The sequence below is a fragment of the Dermacentor silvarum genome, chromosome 3 (assembly GCF_013339745.2).
Source record: "Dermacentor silvarum isolate Dsil-2018 chromosome 3, BIME_Dsil_1.4, whole genome shotgun sequence".
In the NCBI taxonomy this organism is placed as follows: Eukaryota; Metazoa; Arthropoda; class Arachnida; order Ixodida; family Ixodidae; genus Dermacentor; species Dermacentor silvarum.
In genome coordinates, this window is record NC_051156.1 from 225,471,031 (window position 1) to 225,489,248 (window position 18,218).

Genomic DNA, 18,218 nt, shown 5'->3' on the forward strand with positions numbered 1-18,218 from the left:
GCTGCACAAGCCAAACGATATAGCAGAAGCACACACATATACAAAGCTGCATATGTTTGCAATGGAAGGTATACTTAGAAGCCTATGGGCGTGATGGGCTGTCCAGATGGCAGTGCGGAAACGCCGGTCTACAGCACCCCATATATACTGGCACGGCGATGGGAATTTGTGCATGTCTTGAAAGCTTTGTAGCATGCCTTCTGTCGAGAAGGAAGCAAAGTGCTGTGCAGAAAGCATACATTGCACACGAGAAGTTCTAGATACCCGGCATGGTGTTGCGCTGCTAAGCCCATGGGATCAAATCCCGGCCACGGCGGCCGCATTTTGATGGGGGCGAAATGCAAGAATGCCCCTGTACCATGCCTTGGGTGCACGTAAAAAAAAACCTTAGGTGGTCATAATTAATCTGGAGTACCCCACTTCAGTGTGCCTTATAATCATATCCTGGTTTCGACAGGTGAAACCCCCAATTTATTTTTTAAGTTGTACGTGCACTTTCACAATGCAGCCACTTTCGAGTACATACCACTAAGTCATACAATGGCTGCAATGGCAGGCTGTTGCAATGTGTGTCTATTCGCTTAGCGTGCATCAAGTCAGAACCGTAGCTTCTGATCAATGATATAATCAACTAATCATACTAATAAAAGAATAAATAAGCTGCTATAGCATTACCACTGTGACCGAGTCTGACAAATATGCTTATGCGGCAAATGCACATATCCATCCAGTGGTCATCAGTAAATTACGCAATTGTGTCTCGCTAGCATTTGTGTTCATGCCCAGAAATTTGCTCAGAGAGTGAGAACAATGCGGCCACAATAGTTTCATTTGTTTATCATTCATTTGTTCAACAGCATCATATAATGTGATAGCAGATCTTTATATCTACATTGTCCAAACTTCATGCTGTAACTGGCTGTCTGTACCATGTACAGTCAATTTGGTTCAGCTTGTACTCTCAGCAACGTGTTCTGCAGCAATTTCTACTGCTCTATGAGCTTTCCTTTATTTACCTACCTGTGCTGCTTCACTATCTAAAATTCCCTTAATTTCTTAAAATTTCCGTGCCTGGCAGTTCCTAAATAAACATAAACCATCACCCCCCCGTGGTTTTAGAAACTCGACTGCATTTCTAATTGCTCCAGCTTTTTGCATGGTTAATTGAAGCACTAGGCACACTCTCGACGAGATGAGACACAGTATACCGTCAGTGAACAAAGGTGCCTTTTCGGGTAGTAAACACCCACTTAAAGTATGGGGTGTAGCCTGAACCACGGTGTAAGATATATACTCTTTAGGTGAGGACATTCGCCAGACTCGATTGACCAGATAAAGTAGCAAAGGCGCGCGCCGATCGGCCCGGTGACGGCAGCGGATACCTATCGGCAGTACGACGCAACTTCAACACAGAAAGCTTTTTATTGGTTTAATCTCCCGTTGTTATAGCAACCGGCGGTTCGCGGGACATCTGAAATGATTGAGTGACGCACGAAAGTAGGTCACCGGGGAGAGGGCATGCACGCGTTCCTTGTCGGCGCACGCTCTCACCTGCGTTCTAACTGAAGTTGCGTTGTTCCACTGATAGGTATCCGCTGCCGTCACCGCCCCGATAGACGCGCGCCCTTGCTAGTTTATCTGGTTGATTGCATCTAGCAAGCAAGCCGAGAAGTGTCCCCACCTAAAGAGTATATATCTTACACCGTGGCCTCAACACACAAAGCAAGCAAGACCGGCTGTATAGCCTGATGACAGCGTAACTCAATGCGGAGAGCTGCGACTTGTACCACCCAGTCAATTTCATCATTTGCCACCAGGCCGCAGCACAGTGCACTCACCTGCACTCACACTCACTGGCACTATGAAGTGTTTTCCTCTGAAGTGTTTAAAGAGTGCTTAGGTCACTTAGGCATGCTTCGCGTAGTGAGAATGTTGCACAAATGCCCGAACTGTTCGGAAATATGAGGCTGCAAATTGCGTTGACTTTTACATGGTAGCACATCACACACTTCTGTACACCTATGAGCAAAGTGTAACTGAAGCTAAACAGGGGAGACTGCAAGGGGGTGCAAGGGTGCAATGACCCATTGGCCCTGCCCAAAGACTTGACGCTTGACAGCTTGTGGCGGTCCCCTTTGGCGGCAGAAGTTGTTACTTTTCATCTTGGAAGCCACGTGTAGCATCGCGCAACTGTCGCTCTTAGGCCAGCAATGCAAAGATAAAATGATGTTTCACGCGGATTCCTATTTCACGGGAAGATGGGTCTCTGTAGATGCAGGACTAGGTACATACAGCTGTTGGAAGAAACCTAACCTATGACACCAACTTGGAGTACTGGGTATGTGCCACTCATCTGTGCTGGTGGTCTCTAATGAACATCTTTGAAGCCAACTTGGATAACTAGATATGTGCTGCTCTACAATGACAAAAAAAGATCCGTTGAACTTCTCTGATGCTGAACAGAATCGAGCCCATGTCACAAAGATTTCTCAAGGACAGCAACCCGACAAATGCTCTGGGTATGTGCCACTTTTCAATGAACGCCTTTCAGGCCAACGCTTTAGCAAGCTGCGCCATGAACGCATTGGGTATGTGCTGCTCTTCAATGAACCTCTCACCAACTTGGGTCACTGAGTATGAGCCACTGAGTGTGTGGCAAGCAGGGGAACAATTCTGAGTGTTTCAGGCACCGGCGCACCACGCTTCTCATCTTGGAGGCCACATGCAAACTTCTCGGCAGTGCTTAGCTGGCGCAGCACGTCCAGAAAGAAGCACGAGAGAGGAGCCTTGTTTCTGCATGATGCATTTCTCAGCATTCGCATGCACAGATGCGCCATGCATTTCGGAGGCCATGCGGAGGCTTCACGGCGGCAGCGCTAGACGGCGCCACGTGTTTTAAAGGAAGCGCAAAAGAGGAGTCCCGCTGCAGTACATGCCTTGCACATAACTCGTTTCGATGGTGGCAATACGTTATGCGGCTATAGCGATTCAATGTGACAGTCATTGTGAGATGGGTTCTGCCGCAATTTTTTGATATCGCAGACATATAAATTTCATTTAATTCAAATGAACGATGCTTGTATTACTGAGAATGTTCTCACGATAATGAAATCGGCCAATAGCTGTTGTGGGCCCAGTTGCTTGTGATGACGCTGACACTGCAGAGGCCAGAGCAAGAGATTTTTCACTGCTCTTGACACAAGATTGTAAATTTGCTGCTGCAAGCAATGCAATTATGTTCTGAGAAGCCTCACTAACAGATTGGCAACATTTCTTTACTATGCTTAAGAAGTGTTTCAGAGCCCCTATAAAGATTCTAAACAAAGAGAAATCTAACATGCATCCGATATTTTAGCATTACAAATTTATATGTTGCACAATGGCGGCCGGTTTCCTAAAGTTAGCTTCGCCGCAGTACATTAGTGTTATGTGGTAAAGCATACGAACGCCTGCGAAGGCGGCTTTGGTTGTGTATCAAATGCTACTGCGAAGGCAATTGTCAACCCAATTTTGGCAAAAAAAAAAGAAAGTAAAGGCACGTGTTAGAATTGGGTAAATACCATAATCACATATTGTGAGCGACGGTTATTACTTGAAGATCTTCCTAGTTGAATGATTGCAGCGTGCTACTGTGAAATTAGATGCTCTGATACAAATGAAGAATGAAGACAACACTGGACTACTTTCATTAGGTCCTAGCGTCTTATTTCACAGTAGTGCACTGCAATCATTCAACATGTTGTACCAACTAGACCCAACTTTAGCTAATTTTCCTTGGGCAGGCCGAAAATTTACATTTTCGACAGGAGACGACGTATATTTGATACATTCAATGTCCCCTAAGCTTCGCCGAAACAGACGCTGCCTAAAGCGGTTGCTATTGGGGTCACCATAAGGGTCACGCACGTACTGACAGGCAAAGTTCAAGTTATCTGGCAAAGGCCACTTTTAGGATTGAAATAACGAAAGTGTGGGCCCATAAAAATGCATGGGCACCGACCGGGACCTCCAGTTGGAGTCGAATTGAAATCTACTGTATTGATGTTGATTTCAAAGAGTACCAAAAACACTGTGTGGCCCCTTCATCAACACAGCTGATGCTCATATCCATTGACATGTGCAGGACACGTCCACACTATGCAACAAGAGGCCTAAAAATAAGCTTAACAGACGAGTGCACATCAAGCTATCTCCTAGGACAAACAAGTCTCTCCATTCTCTCACTTGAAGTTGTGATACTGTGAATTAAGGGAAAGCAATGATGAGGTCAACATTCAAAGGGGCAGCACAGATTAAATATGGCTGGATCTTTGGTCCGAGTTGGGGGAAAAAGGATCAACAGTTTTTAGATTGGGCTCACAGCAGTTTATGCCGTTCCTGTAGGCTTCGGCGCATACCTGCAGCACCTGCCCATACTCGCGAGGACGGCCGTGCAAGATCGCCACTGCGGAAGCAGCACGTGCCACTGCGCCTTAGTGCCACACGTGCACTTCACATTGCGGCTCATTATGTCTTGCAAGAAGTCTAGCCCCGATTGTATAACTTCATGTATTAGCAAATGTGCAGCAGGCTTTCACCTTCATGTGTTACAAGAGTGTAACACCTTCCGAATTTTTTAAGACAATATTACATTGTCTTAGGGGAGATGGCTAGAGGCAAACATTTGTCTGACTGAGCCATGCCACCCATAGAGTAGCAGCAGTACGGATGTACCGTCAGGATTACTTTAATGCTAGTGGTGGCTGGTGACATCATATGCCCCATAGAATGACACAATAAGCCAAAGACAGAAAACAATATCCTCATTTTATTTTATGCAAAAATATGCTTAGCGACAGTCGAGGTGCCAGTGTTACCACGAAAACAAAGGATGTCATCTTGAAACCATATTGCAAAAATTCTTGCAAGGCTACACACAAGGTAAGAAAAAGAGCTTAAAGGTGAAATTTTCAGCCCATTCACTTAAAAAGTATGCTTCTGACAGTGAAGCCGCCAGTTTTCCTACTTATATGGATAACAGACAATGGAGCAACACAGTACACAGGCATGCCCCACTCACAGGCACAGGGATGTTGCCCCGTTTACATAAAAAGTCAACATTTGTGAAATTCAAGAACAGAACTACAGCTGAAAACCAGCCTGAGGCCATTTATTCAAGCTCTGTGCTTCTTTTTATGAATGGCAGCTGTCATGCACTACCTGAAGAAATGGCTGGACAATGCTTAGCCCTGTTTGTCTAGGAATGCATTTCACAAATGCATCAAATGCATTCCAGTGGCACTCCTGGTTACAGTGAAAAAAAGTTGGAGTAAATCCCTGACGGTAAAAGATACAAACTAATGACTCCATGCCAAGAGCTTAAAGATTCAAAATTTTCACCCTTCCTACATAATGCAAGTGACAACTATGGGGCACCATCCGTGCTTAACTCAACATTGGGTTGCGTTTTCAAAGACTGCCAGGAAGAAGCCCCTGGTGAGCAAACTGTCTGGTCCAAGGCGCACACAGTGGCTGCCCTGTGAGCCCAGGCCGCGAAAAGGTAGCTCAGGCAAAGCGTGGGCCAACACAAAACGTCCCTTAGCCCACGCCAGCGCCTCTGCCACCACATCCTCGTTTTCCTGTCTGAGCACCGAGCAGGTCGAATAGACCACACGCCGGCAGTGGGGAAAACGCAGGGCATGTTTCAGCAGCATGCTCTGCACAGAGCTGAGCCGCCGCAGCCGCTCTTTGCCCTCAGCACTTTCAGGGTCCAGGTCTTGGCCTGGTCGGTCACATAGGCCTGTACCAGAGCACGATGGGTCTACCATGATAAGCTCAGCAGAACTCTGAGGTTCTGTATGCGGGTCAAGCTCCAAGAAGTCGGTCTCCTGCACCCAGCAGATGGACTTGAAGCCGCCGTTTTTCACCAGCTGTTGCATTGCTTCTACCCGCTCCCCGCTCCTGTCCACAGCCAAGATCTTTCTGAAAAGACAGTCAGCATCAGGCTCAAACCATCAGCTCAGGCATACTAATAGCAACAAGTGAAAACACTGTGAAGTACTATTTTCAACTTAAAAAAAAAAAACAATACAATGCATAGCACAACGAAGAACAGCAGACTGAGTTCAGGAAAAAAGCAGACAAACACAATTTGGCTCTGAGCCAAATCAAAGCATTTTAGGTGAGCTGTTACAATGATATGAGTAACACGAGAACAAGGTGCGGGCAGGAGCCAACGTTTCGACAAGTGGACTTGTCTTTTTCAAGGCAACATCTCAAGACAATATGCTCTCCTCGGCACAGTATATATAGGTAGGGTTCTTCTAAAGGGGAGAGAAGGTAAGGCGGGTGGGTGAGGTAACGAGCGAGAGTGTAGAATTGAAAAGAAATATAATGTACTACTGATAGTCGGTGGAGGGGTTTGAGGCAGTGCTGTGTGTTAGCAGGTTGACGTGTCATGGCAGGTTCCTCTTTTCATGCAAGGGGTCTGGACAAAGGGGGGGGGGGGGGAGGGGCCCTGCTGGACTGGGGGTCAATGAACTATCGTGCCTGCCAGGAAGAATAAAAGTAGCATCGGAAAAATAGTGTTCGGCGCACAAAAAGAAAAAAAAGGTGGTAAAGCGAGGGGGGGGGGGGGGGGGGAGGGGTTGATATATAGATAAAAGGACGAAAGGATTGAGTGACAGCAATGGGAGGTTGGCATATTGTTGACAATCGCATAAAAAAATTAAAAAATATATAAAAAATACAAAAAATCACCTAAGCAACTCAATGAACAATCACTAAGTGCTGTTGCCTATGCTTTTCAATTTAGCATAGCTTCTAAAGCTCCCTTTGAAACGTTCATGCCTATTGGTTGCAATGTATTGAACTTATGAATGAGGTACGATTCTCTATATTTTCTGTCTCGTGCAGTACGAAAATTTGATTGTAGTATGTAGAGTTTAAGTTCATCAAAGTTATGACCTGATTGGTTGAAATGTTCGGCGACGGCTTTGGGAAGCTTTTTAGCTGTGTCCGCATTTAAAAATAGCGCATTTTAACGTCAAATGTATTTCTCTGCCTTTGATAAAAAGTGTAGCAGAGCCCCTTTAAGGAATGAATCTTTCCACTGTACTGCACACAAAAAAAAACTATATTCTAGACTGTCAAAAGTACAAATGTTTCCTGGCCACTTGCCATCAAATTCCAAGCGATGCCTCACCCCTGAAGGATAACCCACCCCTGTTTTTGGCACGATGTTCTAGTTTTCTAAAAACACCGATAGATAACCCACCGCTGACAATAGCATTGTCCCTTTTTGTGATAACGTCCGTGTAAACGAGCTTAGCTTGCGTGGGAGATAACCAAACAATGGGCACTGGCTGAACTCTGCCTGCGATAATAGATCACATGTAGGATCTATAAAATAGCATGTGCTAGTTCCTGTCATTTCGCTTTTCGTCACGAAGCAGGAACGCAAGGATGCGGCAAAGCTTCACTGTGGAGAAGAAAGTGTACAGGCAAAGCTTCATCGTGGAGAAGAAAACTGCACGCTGAAAGTTAGCCCATCTCATATTTTCACTTGAATTTCTCTTGATTTTAGATGGGCTATCTCTCGGGATTTTACGGTAATCATTTTGCCATGTGTGCTTTTGATTTTTAAGTTGCTTGGCTTTCTTTTTTTTCACTGTTAGATGTACCTGCCGTCTTTACTGTTTTACTCAAGTTATACAACCTGTGCATACAGGGAATGCAAGGTGCACGAACAGACAAACATGTAGCATACAAGGGCTTATTGGCCAGGTACATGCCCAGGTGTCATGTATGTGACACCTGTGGTTGAAATAATGTTCCACACCCGCTATCACCATTGGTGGTACTGGCTAAGAACGAAATTGAGCTAGTAGGCTTCGCCAGAATACAATGCTGCCAGAGAAAAACATGACGCTAACTTTGCGCCGCCTGCAGCAGGGAGCCGCAGGCTCTACTGGCACTACACCACGCGCTGCACCACAGACAGGTGAATATACTTATCGTAATATTGTTAGCGGCGATGCTATGAATGCGGTGTGTGACGACCCGTGAGGAGATTTGCTGGTACCGGAATAGAAAACTGGGTGCACGCCAGCGTTTACACGTGACATAGACGAGCAAGTACTGCAGGGAAACTGCTGCGGCGAGCAACTACTGTTCTTGATTGCTCGTGCCTCGCACATTTTTTTTATTTACGTGGCATCTAGTGGCTGGAAAATGTATCATACGATTGCAGTTTGGCGATGTATGGAACGTTGGTGCTGAAAAATTGTGTTTTCTGAGAATGTACAAACCTGCAAAAAAAGAAGCATAACTGTATTGGGTCATTTTTTGTATTCTCAATCGCAAACGTTAGCGTTGGGAAATCATACAAAAAGGTATTGTATCAACAACGTGGGAATATAGTCATTGAAAGGGATCACACTTCCTCAAGTATGTTCTCAGTTTTAAAAAAAGGTGTAGCGGGGCCCCTTTATAGCTGCTATCTGTCCTGCAGAATTTTCACTATCGACTACATGCAGCCTCCCTTTTCCTGCAATATAGCACACAACAGAGGACACAGTTCAGGCATGATAGTGAAAGGTTCCAAGTGCTCACCCTGTGTTATTCATAAGTGCTGCCGCATACGAGGTCTTCATGCCTGGGGCTGCACAAGCATCCAGTAGTACAGCACCTGGCTGGGGATCCAAGGCAATCACTGCCATACCCGACGCCTGCAAAAGCATCACAGGTCAATGAGTTCCTTTTAATTTGCAGCGTACAATAATGGAAGCAGCCATGCAAGCAGAATGGTCTATGTGGCTGTTAGCCAAAGGCAAACATCTTATCTTATTGCTACAGTACATGAGGAGGCAGTCGCATAGCTATGTTCAAAGAGAGAAAGTGGCTGTTCTTGCTGCAACCGATTATATACAAGGGGTTATGTAACATGCCTGCACTTCACCTACAGTGACACCAGCTTTCACAAAATGTCAAAAGACACCCACATCTTTGGATCCCCAGTGTACAGATGCCGCTAAGGGTATGGCAGTAAATGTTTGCACTCTAGCGGTTACATAATTTGGTTTGCAGATTGGAAATGAAAACAGCATACATATTGATGAGAAAAGCGCACCTGGTTGCTTCGTAGTCAATCTATCGCTAAACGGCACTTGGGATCACTCTCAAGCCAGCTGCTGCTCCCCAGCAGTTGCAATGCTTTTTTTTTTTTCTCCCCCGCCCCCTTTTCTAGGAACTATACCCTGAAAATGCCTGCCCACAGGCACATGTAGTGGCAAAAAGGAAGCAATCTGTACTGCTCTGCCAGATGGTGACAAAAAAGCAAAGTGCATAAATCACTTTAGGTGATGCACTCAGCCTTTAGGAGCACAGAGGGGCCGACCACACAACAGATTGGCAGTAGGAATACAAGCCATCCAAGTCTCGCGACAGTTGTGAATTTCATGAACTCCTGAATCAGCACTCCACCTTGCAGGACAGCTGCCTCTTCCAGAATGAAATCTGGCAAGACTACAGAGATCCCTTCATGGCACAGGCTGACCATATAAAGAAAACTGGAAATAGGGCTACTTGGCAAATATTAAGAGTGCCTATGTAGCGGAAGTTCGCACTCCATGGTTGCCTACATGTCCTCTCTGGTCACTCCGGTGTGCTGATTACGCTGTTACCATGGTAAAAAAGGTCATATGCGCATTCTAGCATTGTTCACGTTTGCCACTACTGGTTGAGCAACCTGCGACGATTTTTTTTTTTTTTTTAAGTTCAGCTATAATTCAGTGCAGCACCACAAATAACAAAAAGGGTGTGGCAACAACGATGCATAGAGGTGAGAAACCTGCACCACATGAACAAGGCTAGCTACCCTAACAGGGCAGGAGGCGACAAAGCTGCTGCTCACGAGCGTACACAAGCGAGAAGAGAAGCTTTTGTGCTCAAAGGCCAGAGGTATGCCTCCATACCATCCATAGGTGAAAGAACAGCCCGCGCCCCTGCCCTGTTTTGTAGTTGTAGCGATCTCTTTTTAACGACTGTGTCTGTTTGCGTTAATATAAACAGTACAGCAAACAAAAACAAAACAAAACCTTAATTTAATATCTTTTCGCTGCACTGCACTGGTTATCTGCAACTTTGTTTTCAACCTATCACGGAGGAGCCAGTACGCAGTTGATGCAGTTGGTGCAGAGCCAGGAGGCAGTTGATGCCTCCAGCGAGCGCCACTGGGTGATGATGCAGTTGGCCACAATGTAGCAATTTGTTTGTGTGATTAAAATATTAAATATTTTGATATCAGTGCTTTGACCTAGGCTAAAAGCATCTCCAACTGTCAGTCTACGCAACCTGCAACGAAAAAACGCTGACTTGAAAAGTGTTAGAGGGCCCCTCTAAGGGCTCTTGATGACCTCAGCTCACCATGGGTACTTTGCCGCTTTCTAAATGGCTTGTGATGAAAGGAGGCCATCAAAGGGTGTTTTTCCTTTTGCAACATAAATGGCAGTAGCTGTTTTATCATCCGCACTTTTATTAGGACTTTTCACTCTAGGTGCTAGTGATCTCGACACGGATATTGCATCGTCTGCTACCAGAAGTGGAACAGCAACAGGAAAAACATTTGTGAGGGAACCAGGATCTGGCATAGGTGGTGTGAGAAAGTAGTTTGGAGTGCTATGTCTTGGGCATTATGATAGCACTAGAACTCTGCTGTATTTCGATGGAGGCGAAATGCAAAAACGCCCGCGTTGTAGTGCACATTAAAAAACCCTAGGTGGTCAAAATTATTCCGGAGCCCTCCACTACGGCGTGCCTCATAATCAGAGCTGGTTTTGGACGCAAAACCCCAGAAAGAAGAAGATTTTGCATAGCATTAGTGGAGAAACACTACAATTCAGTCTTTTCCACGAAGTTCCATGGAGTGAAGTGGGCGATTCATAATAGTAAATACAAGCTCTCCAGGAAGTTCTTTGTGCTTTAAAGATGTCTTTGAAGCATTTCAGGTCACAAAAAAGCTATTTTGGGACCGTTTTTATTTCATCATTTATTTTTTTAGGAAAAAGAGCTCATAGAGCTGAAAGGAATTGTTGGAATTTTTTTATATGCACTAGGACTAGTGAAAGGCTGTTCATGTAGTGTTCTACAGTAACAATTATAAATAAGGTCTAGTTGTAGCCAAGACAGAAGCAAAGAAATATCTTAAAGCAATGGTGCAAGGAGGTGAGCCACCCCGCTCGAACCAACCCCTGCTACGTAGGCAGTGAGGGGTTACGTAAGTGGCCGAGAGAAATGTGGGCAGAAGACCGCGCAAAATTTGAGTTGAGGGCATGCATTTCCTTTCCAGTATGTTGAAGTTTCTCAGCTGAATTTATTGTTGCATTTATCATAAGGACTCCTCACCAGGCCCCAATGCAAATTTTGGTTATACATTGGAAATTGTAAAGTGCTATCTAAGAAGCGTTTCACTTTAATAAACTTTCAAATTGGTTCAGTACTGGAGGTGATAGAAGAAATTCACTGTCCTGTTACTGTAGCACCATGCCACCAGGAGGTGAGCGTGACGCCAGCGAAGACACTCTCTCCCTCTACCTCTAGTAGCATTTCTAAGCGGTGTTACTTCCCTGCCTTCTCCTATACTGGAGCCAAAAAACATACCGTGGTGCAAGGCTTCGCCTCCTTTCTTGTGTTGTTGCGCATTCCGCATTGGATGATTAGTCATGGTGAGTGACGAGACACACACTGCAGAGAGGCATGTGTGCATGTCACTGTGACTCTAGCTGGGAGCGGGCTGCCTCGAGAGTGAAGGAGTGAGACATTTGGTTTGAAATTACAGCTTTTCTCACAGTGCACAGTGCCGTAATACTTTGCAGAAACGATCGTCAGCGCACCATGTATGTGCTACGCTTGCTTGTTAAAAATGGCCAAACCTGCTGAGGGGCTCTTTGAGGGGAGACACTGATCATTTTGAGCTGAAAATTGGCCCAAAACGTTTCGTTTTCCTTTGCTTCAGCTTGGTATCGAGCATTTACTTTTGCTTGATTGGACCCCTGTGTAATCCTCGGTTACTTTTACCATAATTACCATGAACATGTGAAAAGTTTTTCTCGTTTTCTAAAAACAGAATTTCTGATGGTGTCACGATTTTGGAGTAACAATATCTGTGGTTCTGCTTATCCTATTGCAATAACGTTCCTTGGGGGGCGGGGGCACAAAGGTAGACAATTAGACAGCTAAGCAGGCATAAAATATGACAAAATATTATACAGAAATTTTCAAAACATATTAATGTGTCCTGGATGTTACTATGGATTTATCACTTTAGAAAGTGTGACAAGCTAAGCCCAACTCAGTATAGAACATTTGAATTATTTTGATACGCTAGTCTCCTTTATAGCAACCAGCCCTATATAGAGAATTCACCTTAAAATAGTCCACATGAAAATAATAAATTCCCTGATATTTTAAAAACTGCTAGTTACACAGGAAAATCAATTGCATATTTGAAATCAGCATGTCAAATTACATAAGCGATACAAGTCTTTATTAAAATGTGTCCAAAAATTTCAAAAAAAATTGTAATTGATGTGTCCCTCTCTTACGGAATTAAAGTAGTATCACACATTTTTGTACCTGCCATGCACCTTGCACAAAGAGTAAGTGTTGTTTTCATTCCTAGGTCCAACAGAAAAGCGCTGGCATGATTTGAGAAGGGGCAGCCATTTGACTATTTTGAAAGAAATGCAAGTGACAGCGTCTTTTGAGTCATCTCTGCACTTGGCAGCTTACCTATTTTCACCCACTGCGTCAAATGTCTCGTGCTGAAAGCAACACCCTTTAAAATTACTGTGCGAGAATGTGCACACCATGCACCTTTGTTGTGGCTGATACACATACCTTGTCCTGCAGTAGAAGCTGCAAGTTTCCCACAAGGTCCAGCATGTTCAGCTTTGCACCAGTTCCAAACACAAGCCAATCACGTAGGTGAAAGTCCTTGAGGAACTCATGCGGCTCTAGGCGGCGCACTCGCTCCAAGAACCACGCTAGTCCACGTCGGCGTGGGTAACGTACCCACTGGAAGCCCTGCTGCTCTAGCTGTCTTATCACGGTAGACGTGTGGAGCAGTAGTGTGTTGACACGAGCGTAGCGAGGCAGTGATGCTGGCAGAACTGCACAGGAGCACACTCTCAGTCCATCTTCTCATCCGGGGCAGGGGTGGCCTCGTGGTAAGCCTCGTAGACAAACAGGCCGAGGACCAGGTGGACACAGAGCACACTGGCCACGGTGGCGCCTACAGAGCAGGCTGTAGCCGATGCATGCCACAGCTCAGCCAGCGCCCACTGGGCTCCGAAGAAGGCGCCCAGCGGGAGTGTCACCATCAGCGCCGTGTACAGCAGAAGTGTGGCCAGTGGGCCTGCCATGGCCTGAGCTCAGCAAGCCTGCATCACGCACGAGGCCACCCCCAAAATGTCATTATTACCTTTCCCTTTCCTGGACACATCTGCCAGAGCCTTCTCAAGCTGGGGCCGGCAGGCAAGCACTTGGTCAGAACGGGCACACATCCCTGGAGGGAGAGGCCGCACCCCGAACAGTGCCTCATGCACCAGAACCAAGGCTAAGGCCTTAGGCAGGCCCTCGTCCAGAAGTGGGCTCTGTGAAACCACTGCCTCCAAGACTGGCAGCTTCTTAGATACTTGTATCACCAGTGCCGCCAGCTGGGTCTTGTTCTGCACCCATAATAGACCCTTGAGGGCTGGTGGACACTATCTAGGTACAGAAAAGGCAGGTGTACGAAACATAGGATTCTAGAACAACGAGAATAAAACAAAACGGCGACTATCACCTGAAAGGTCGTTTGTCCCATCTCTTTGCACTCTGTGAATCTGCATCAAGATGAAAAAGGAGGAAGACGCAAAACCTACCTGCACATGTAGGTTTTGCCTGCACATGTTGTATTTTTCCTTTTCCACCACTGTGTGACCAGTCAACAGTCGCCGTTTTGTGCTGCCCTCGTGTCCGCGTTTTGCATACCTGCCCTTCCGTAGCATGCGCACCTACCAACTTGCTCAGCTTGCTGTCACACTACAGTGGAACCTCATTAATACGCTTCTGGGTAATACGTTTTTTGGGAAGATATGGCTTTTTTTTCTTTTTTTTTTCCTAATAATACAATTTAGTTGGGCAATACATTGGATGATACGATTTTCGGATGATACGCTGTATTTTCCAGTTACCACGATTATTTTATCAATGAGATTCCACTGTAAGCAGTTCCTGTCCTCTTGAGAGGATGATGTCCAGCACAGGGGCCAACAATCGCAGGTGTTCCATCTTCAACATTACAGTAGTGCGAGAGGTCATTAGCAAATGTGCTGCAAAGGGCCTCCAAATGGGGGTGCTAGTTGAGTGATATACTTTGATGCACTGGTGACAGAGTACTCTCAAATGTTTTCTATAAAATTGAAGATTTCGTTAGACAGATGACGGGAAAGACACCGGCCATCTCATAAACAATCATAAGCAATCTCAGTGCAACATGTAAAAGTCCTTGAGACTGCTATAACAATGGACAACTTTGTGTGACAATGAAGGAAAACCTACGAAGGCGACGAGCATAAATGACAGCACTTGTGAATAGTTCCACACACTCATTTGCATTCCTTTAAGCGGGAAACAGCAAACATGTCTTTGCCCAGTCTAACTAAAAATCTTCAAAAGAACAGTCACTATCACTGTCGACAAAAATGTCGATGACCTCCTTAAGCATGTGGTCAGACGGGTCGTCAGCAGGGAGGCAAAAGATTGTTCACTTTTCTCCTGTGGTGTACCTAGCTGCTGACAAGGTGCTTTGCAGCAAAGGGGAATAAACCAAATATGACTGTCTTTCACAGTCAGCATTGTTCCTTATCTCTGGCACTAGCTAAATGACCCAGTTTCTGCCATGGTCACCATTGGCAGCGACAACAGCAGTACTCTGCTATTACCAGTTGTGCAGAAGCCCCATTCCTGTAGATTTAGTGAACAGAACTAAACAGAAAAACGTGCAACATGCACCGTACAGATTTCATTAAAAGCAAACAAAAACGTGAATCCTCAATATAAAGAATTGTTTGGGGTGCTTGAAATATTTCAGGGGTGGGAATGCCCAAAGTCATTTTGTAGCAATTTTTGGAGCAGAAAAAAAAATCATTCTGGAGCAGATCGTAGCAAACAAATTCTGATTTTGGAGCAGTCTGTAGTACATATATCTTGTTATTGGAGCAGTCTGGAGGATGCAAATTCTAATTTAGAACATTAATACCATTAAGTGGGGTAACAGTCACAAAACCCTGCATCCTGCAGCACTAAAGAACTATTAAAAAGAAGCCTAAAGGCATTTTTCATACAAATGTAGTACTAAATGAAAAATGAGACATCCACCCAATCGTAGCAATTGCTACAAAGGAAACCCATACGAGTTCCTCGAAAGAAAAGCCTCGCAGTTTAAGAAAAATTCGTCCTGGTCCGGGACTCGAACCCGGGACCACCGCCTTTCCGGGGCATCCGCTCTACCATCTGAGCGGATGTCTTGTTTTCCATTTAATTACTTCTCTCCACCCAGCAGGTTTCCGCTGAACTATTACGTCAATGCAGTACTAAGTGCTGGGGAGTAAACTGGAGGAGTTTTTAAATTGTGTCCATAGGAAAAATGGGTAGTTGCCGGAATACGGCTACGGAAACCAACGCATTTTTGTGGTACCCATGCCTACGCGTGCCGATGTTTCAAAGTCGTGGGCAGATCAAGAATGAAGCAGTTAATCGTCAAAATTTAGCAGATAGGTGTGCGAGTTTCCTTATCACTTTCGCTGATAGAACTGGCTTACCTTAATGGTCAAGTATACGCGTTCCATCTTTGACATCATGCGCAAGAGGCCCATATAAAAACGTGTACGCTTCTCTCATTAAATACTTGGCAGTTAGCGCCGTGTGTTATGCCTGTCCTTGTACTTTTAGCGCTATTTCGGATCCCAGTACTGCAGCTTAATCTTGCAACATGCACTGAAATAGTAGTACACGAGCATTTTTCCTGGTTTGTGCACTGTGCCCCATCGGTTGTAGGTGAATTCTCTTTACCAACAAATATATCACTTTAAAAAATCCTTGCGCTATCAAACCTTTTACGTGCTTATCAAGTGTGAACTTGCAAAATCGCGTTACCAACGGTACATAGGCAAAGCAACATGCAGGTAGACATGTATTTTTCCTAGTTTACACCCAGTGAACAGCGCACATGAAAACCGGTACGGATAGAACGACGCACACCACTAACGAACGATGCGATGTCGGTGAGCACAATGGCAGTTTATCTCGGCGTGTGCCCCCAACACACCAGACTCACCGGCAGGCGGGAACTTGTCACCAAAGACTCAAGAGACTCTGCGGATGCGTTGTTCAGGGCGTCGACGATGCGTGCAGCCTCCTTGTAACGCCGAGGCGTGCGAGTGAATCCTTTCCACGCACGCGGCATGCTGCAGAACACTAAACCTGCAACGTTGGAATGGAGCGTTTCGTGCTAGCCTCTGTTAAAAGAGTTTTCTTGATCTTCAGCTTTCGCTATTCTATCTCCTAACTGCAGTTCATTCACGATACGAGAAACTGACCGCACATGCACAGCACGGACACGACGGACACCGCACGATTATGCGAAAATGGCCAGCGTCTAAACGTGGTCTAAATCATAGAATAGAACCAACGAAGAACGACGCGATCAAAGCCCAAGCCATTGCCCAAGCCGTAATTTAGCCAACCCATGAGCAGAACGGCTAGAGTGACCGAGAATCTTGGGGCGCGATCTTGTACGCGTTCCAAAATGGAACGGAGGCCGTCCGTTCCATCGAGCCGCACACGATTGGTCAATTTGATCATCACGGTTCAAATTGACCAATCGTGTGCGGCTCACGGTTCAAATTGACCAATCGTGTGCGGCTCGATGGAACGGACCGCCTCCATTCCATTTTGGAACGCGTACAAGATCGCGCCCTTGGTCACTCTAGCACGGCTAACGCCTCCTATAAAGAAGAGTGTACTAGAATATGGACCATTGTCTAGTACACTCTACTATAAAGTCATGGAGGAAGGGAAAAAAAAAAAAAAAAAACACGCCACACACACACACCACGTGTGTGTATAAATCTGCTCTGTGATATGGAATAAACTTTAGTTGTGAGTCGGCGCTTGTGTTCGTGTGTCCTTTCGTCTTTCCGTCTTCCTTGTTGCGCCGTTCTGAAGCCATGCAGACGGTTTCGGGCTTGGATCGCGGCTTTGTGGGGGCGTTCTTTGCATGAACGCACTAGCACCTCCACCAGATGTCACGTAGTAAATGACGCTGAAGAAAACAGTCGTAAAACTGTGTATGACGAAACTGATTCTTTATTGAGCGAACCTGTGCCCACAAAAGCAAGCTACACTCGAAGCACAACAATAGCGGCGAACACAGTCGGCGATCGTCGAAAATCTGATCAGCGGCGAAACGCGTCGCTTTTATACACGAGTCATCGAATGTTCCAGATTATTCCCTGGTGCCAGAGGGTCTTCCAGAAAGTTCTAGACAATTCGCGTCGGTCATATGATCAGATAACATAAGCGTCGGTGAAAATAGGCAACCATAAGGCAACGGAAAGAAGCATCGATAACGTTCGAGAAACTTCCGATACATGCAGGCGCGTTTTGCGCCGAGCGATAACGGTTAACATTTGTGAGCTCGTGAAGAGCGGTCGCCGGTGAAAGATAAACAAGTACACGTGGCAATATCGGCTATCTCCATTTTTTCTCTGATCCACACCGCTCTCGTCCCGTCTCTTAACGTTAGGCCTAACATTTTTCGTTCCATCGCTCTTTGTGCGGTCCTTAACTTATTCTCGAGCTTCTTTGTTAACCTCCAAGTTTCTGCTCCATATGTTAGCACCGGCAGAATGCAATGATTGCATACTTTTCTTTTCAACGACAGCTGGTAAGCTCCCAGTCAGGATTTGGCATTGCCTGCCGTATGCACCCCAACCCAATTTTATTCTTCTGTGAATTGTGACCACGGTGATTGTGACCATATGACGTGACCGGTTTCAAATTTCTTATTTGAACAATAAACTCCTCGGGCAATAATAATAATAATAATAATAATAATAATAATAATAATAATAATAATAATAATAATAATAATAAAACACGTTAGCGTACCTTGCACTAGTGGCGCAAGGCTAAAG

At 45.4% G+C, this 18,218-nt stretch overlaps 1 protein-coding gene across 1 annotated transcript; it reads right to left on the bottom strand.

Annotated features, from left to right (window-relative positions):
* Positions 1-4,785: 4,785 nt before the first annotated feature.
* Positions 4,786-16,704, bottom strand: LOC119446808 (28S rRNA (cytosine-C(5))-methyltransferase). Its single transcript, XM_037711371.2, has 5 exons — positions 16,358-16,704; positions 13,460-13,706; positions 12,877-13,148; positions 8,593-8,708; positions 4,786-5,961 (listed from the first exon to the last, which is right to left on the bottom strand). The coding sequence occupies exons 1-5, from the start codon at positions 16,484-16,486 to the stop codon at positions 5,430-5,432; spliced, it is 1,296 nt and encodes a 431-aa protein (XP_037567299.1). The 5' UTR covers positions 16,487-16,704; the 3' UTR covers positions 4,786-5,429.
* Between the last annotated feature and the right edge of the window lie 1,514 nt (positions 16,705-18,218).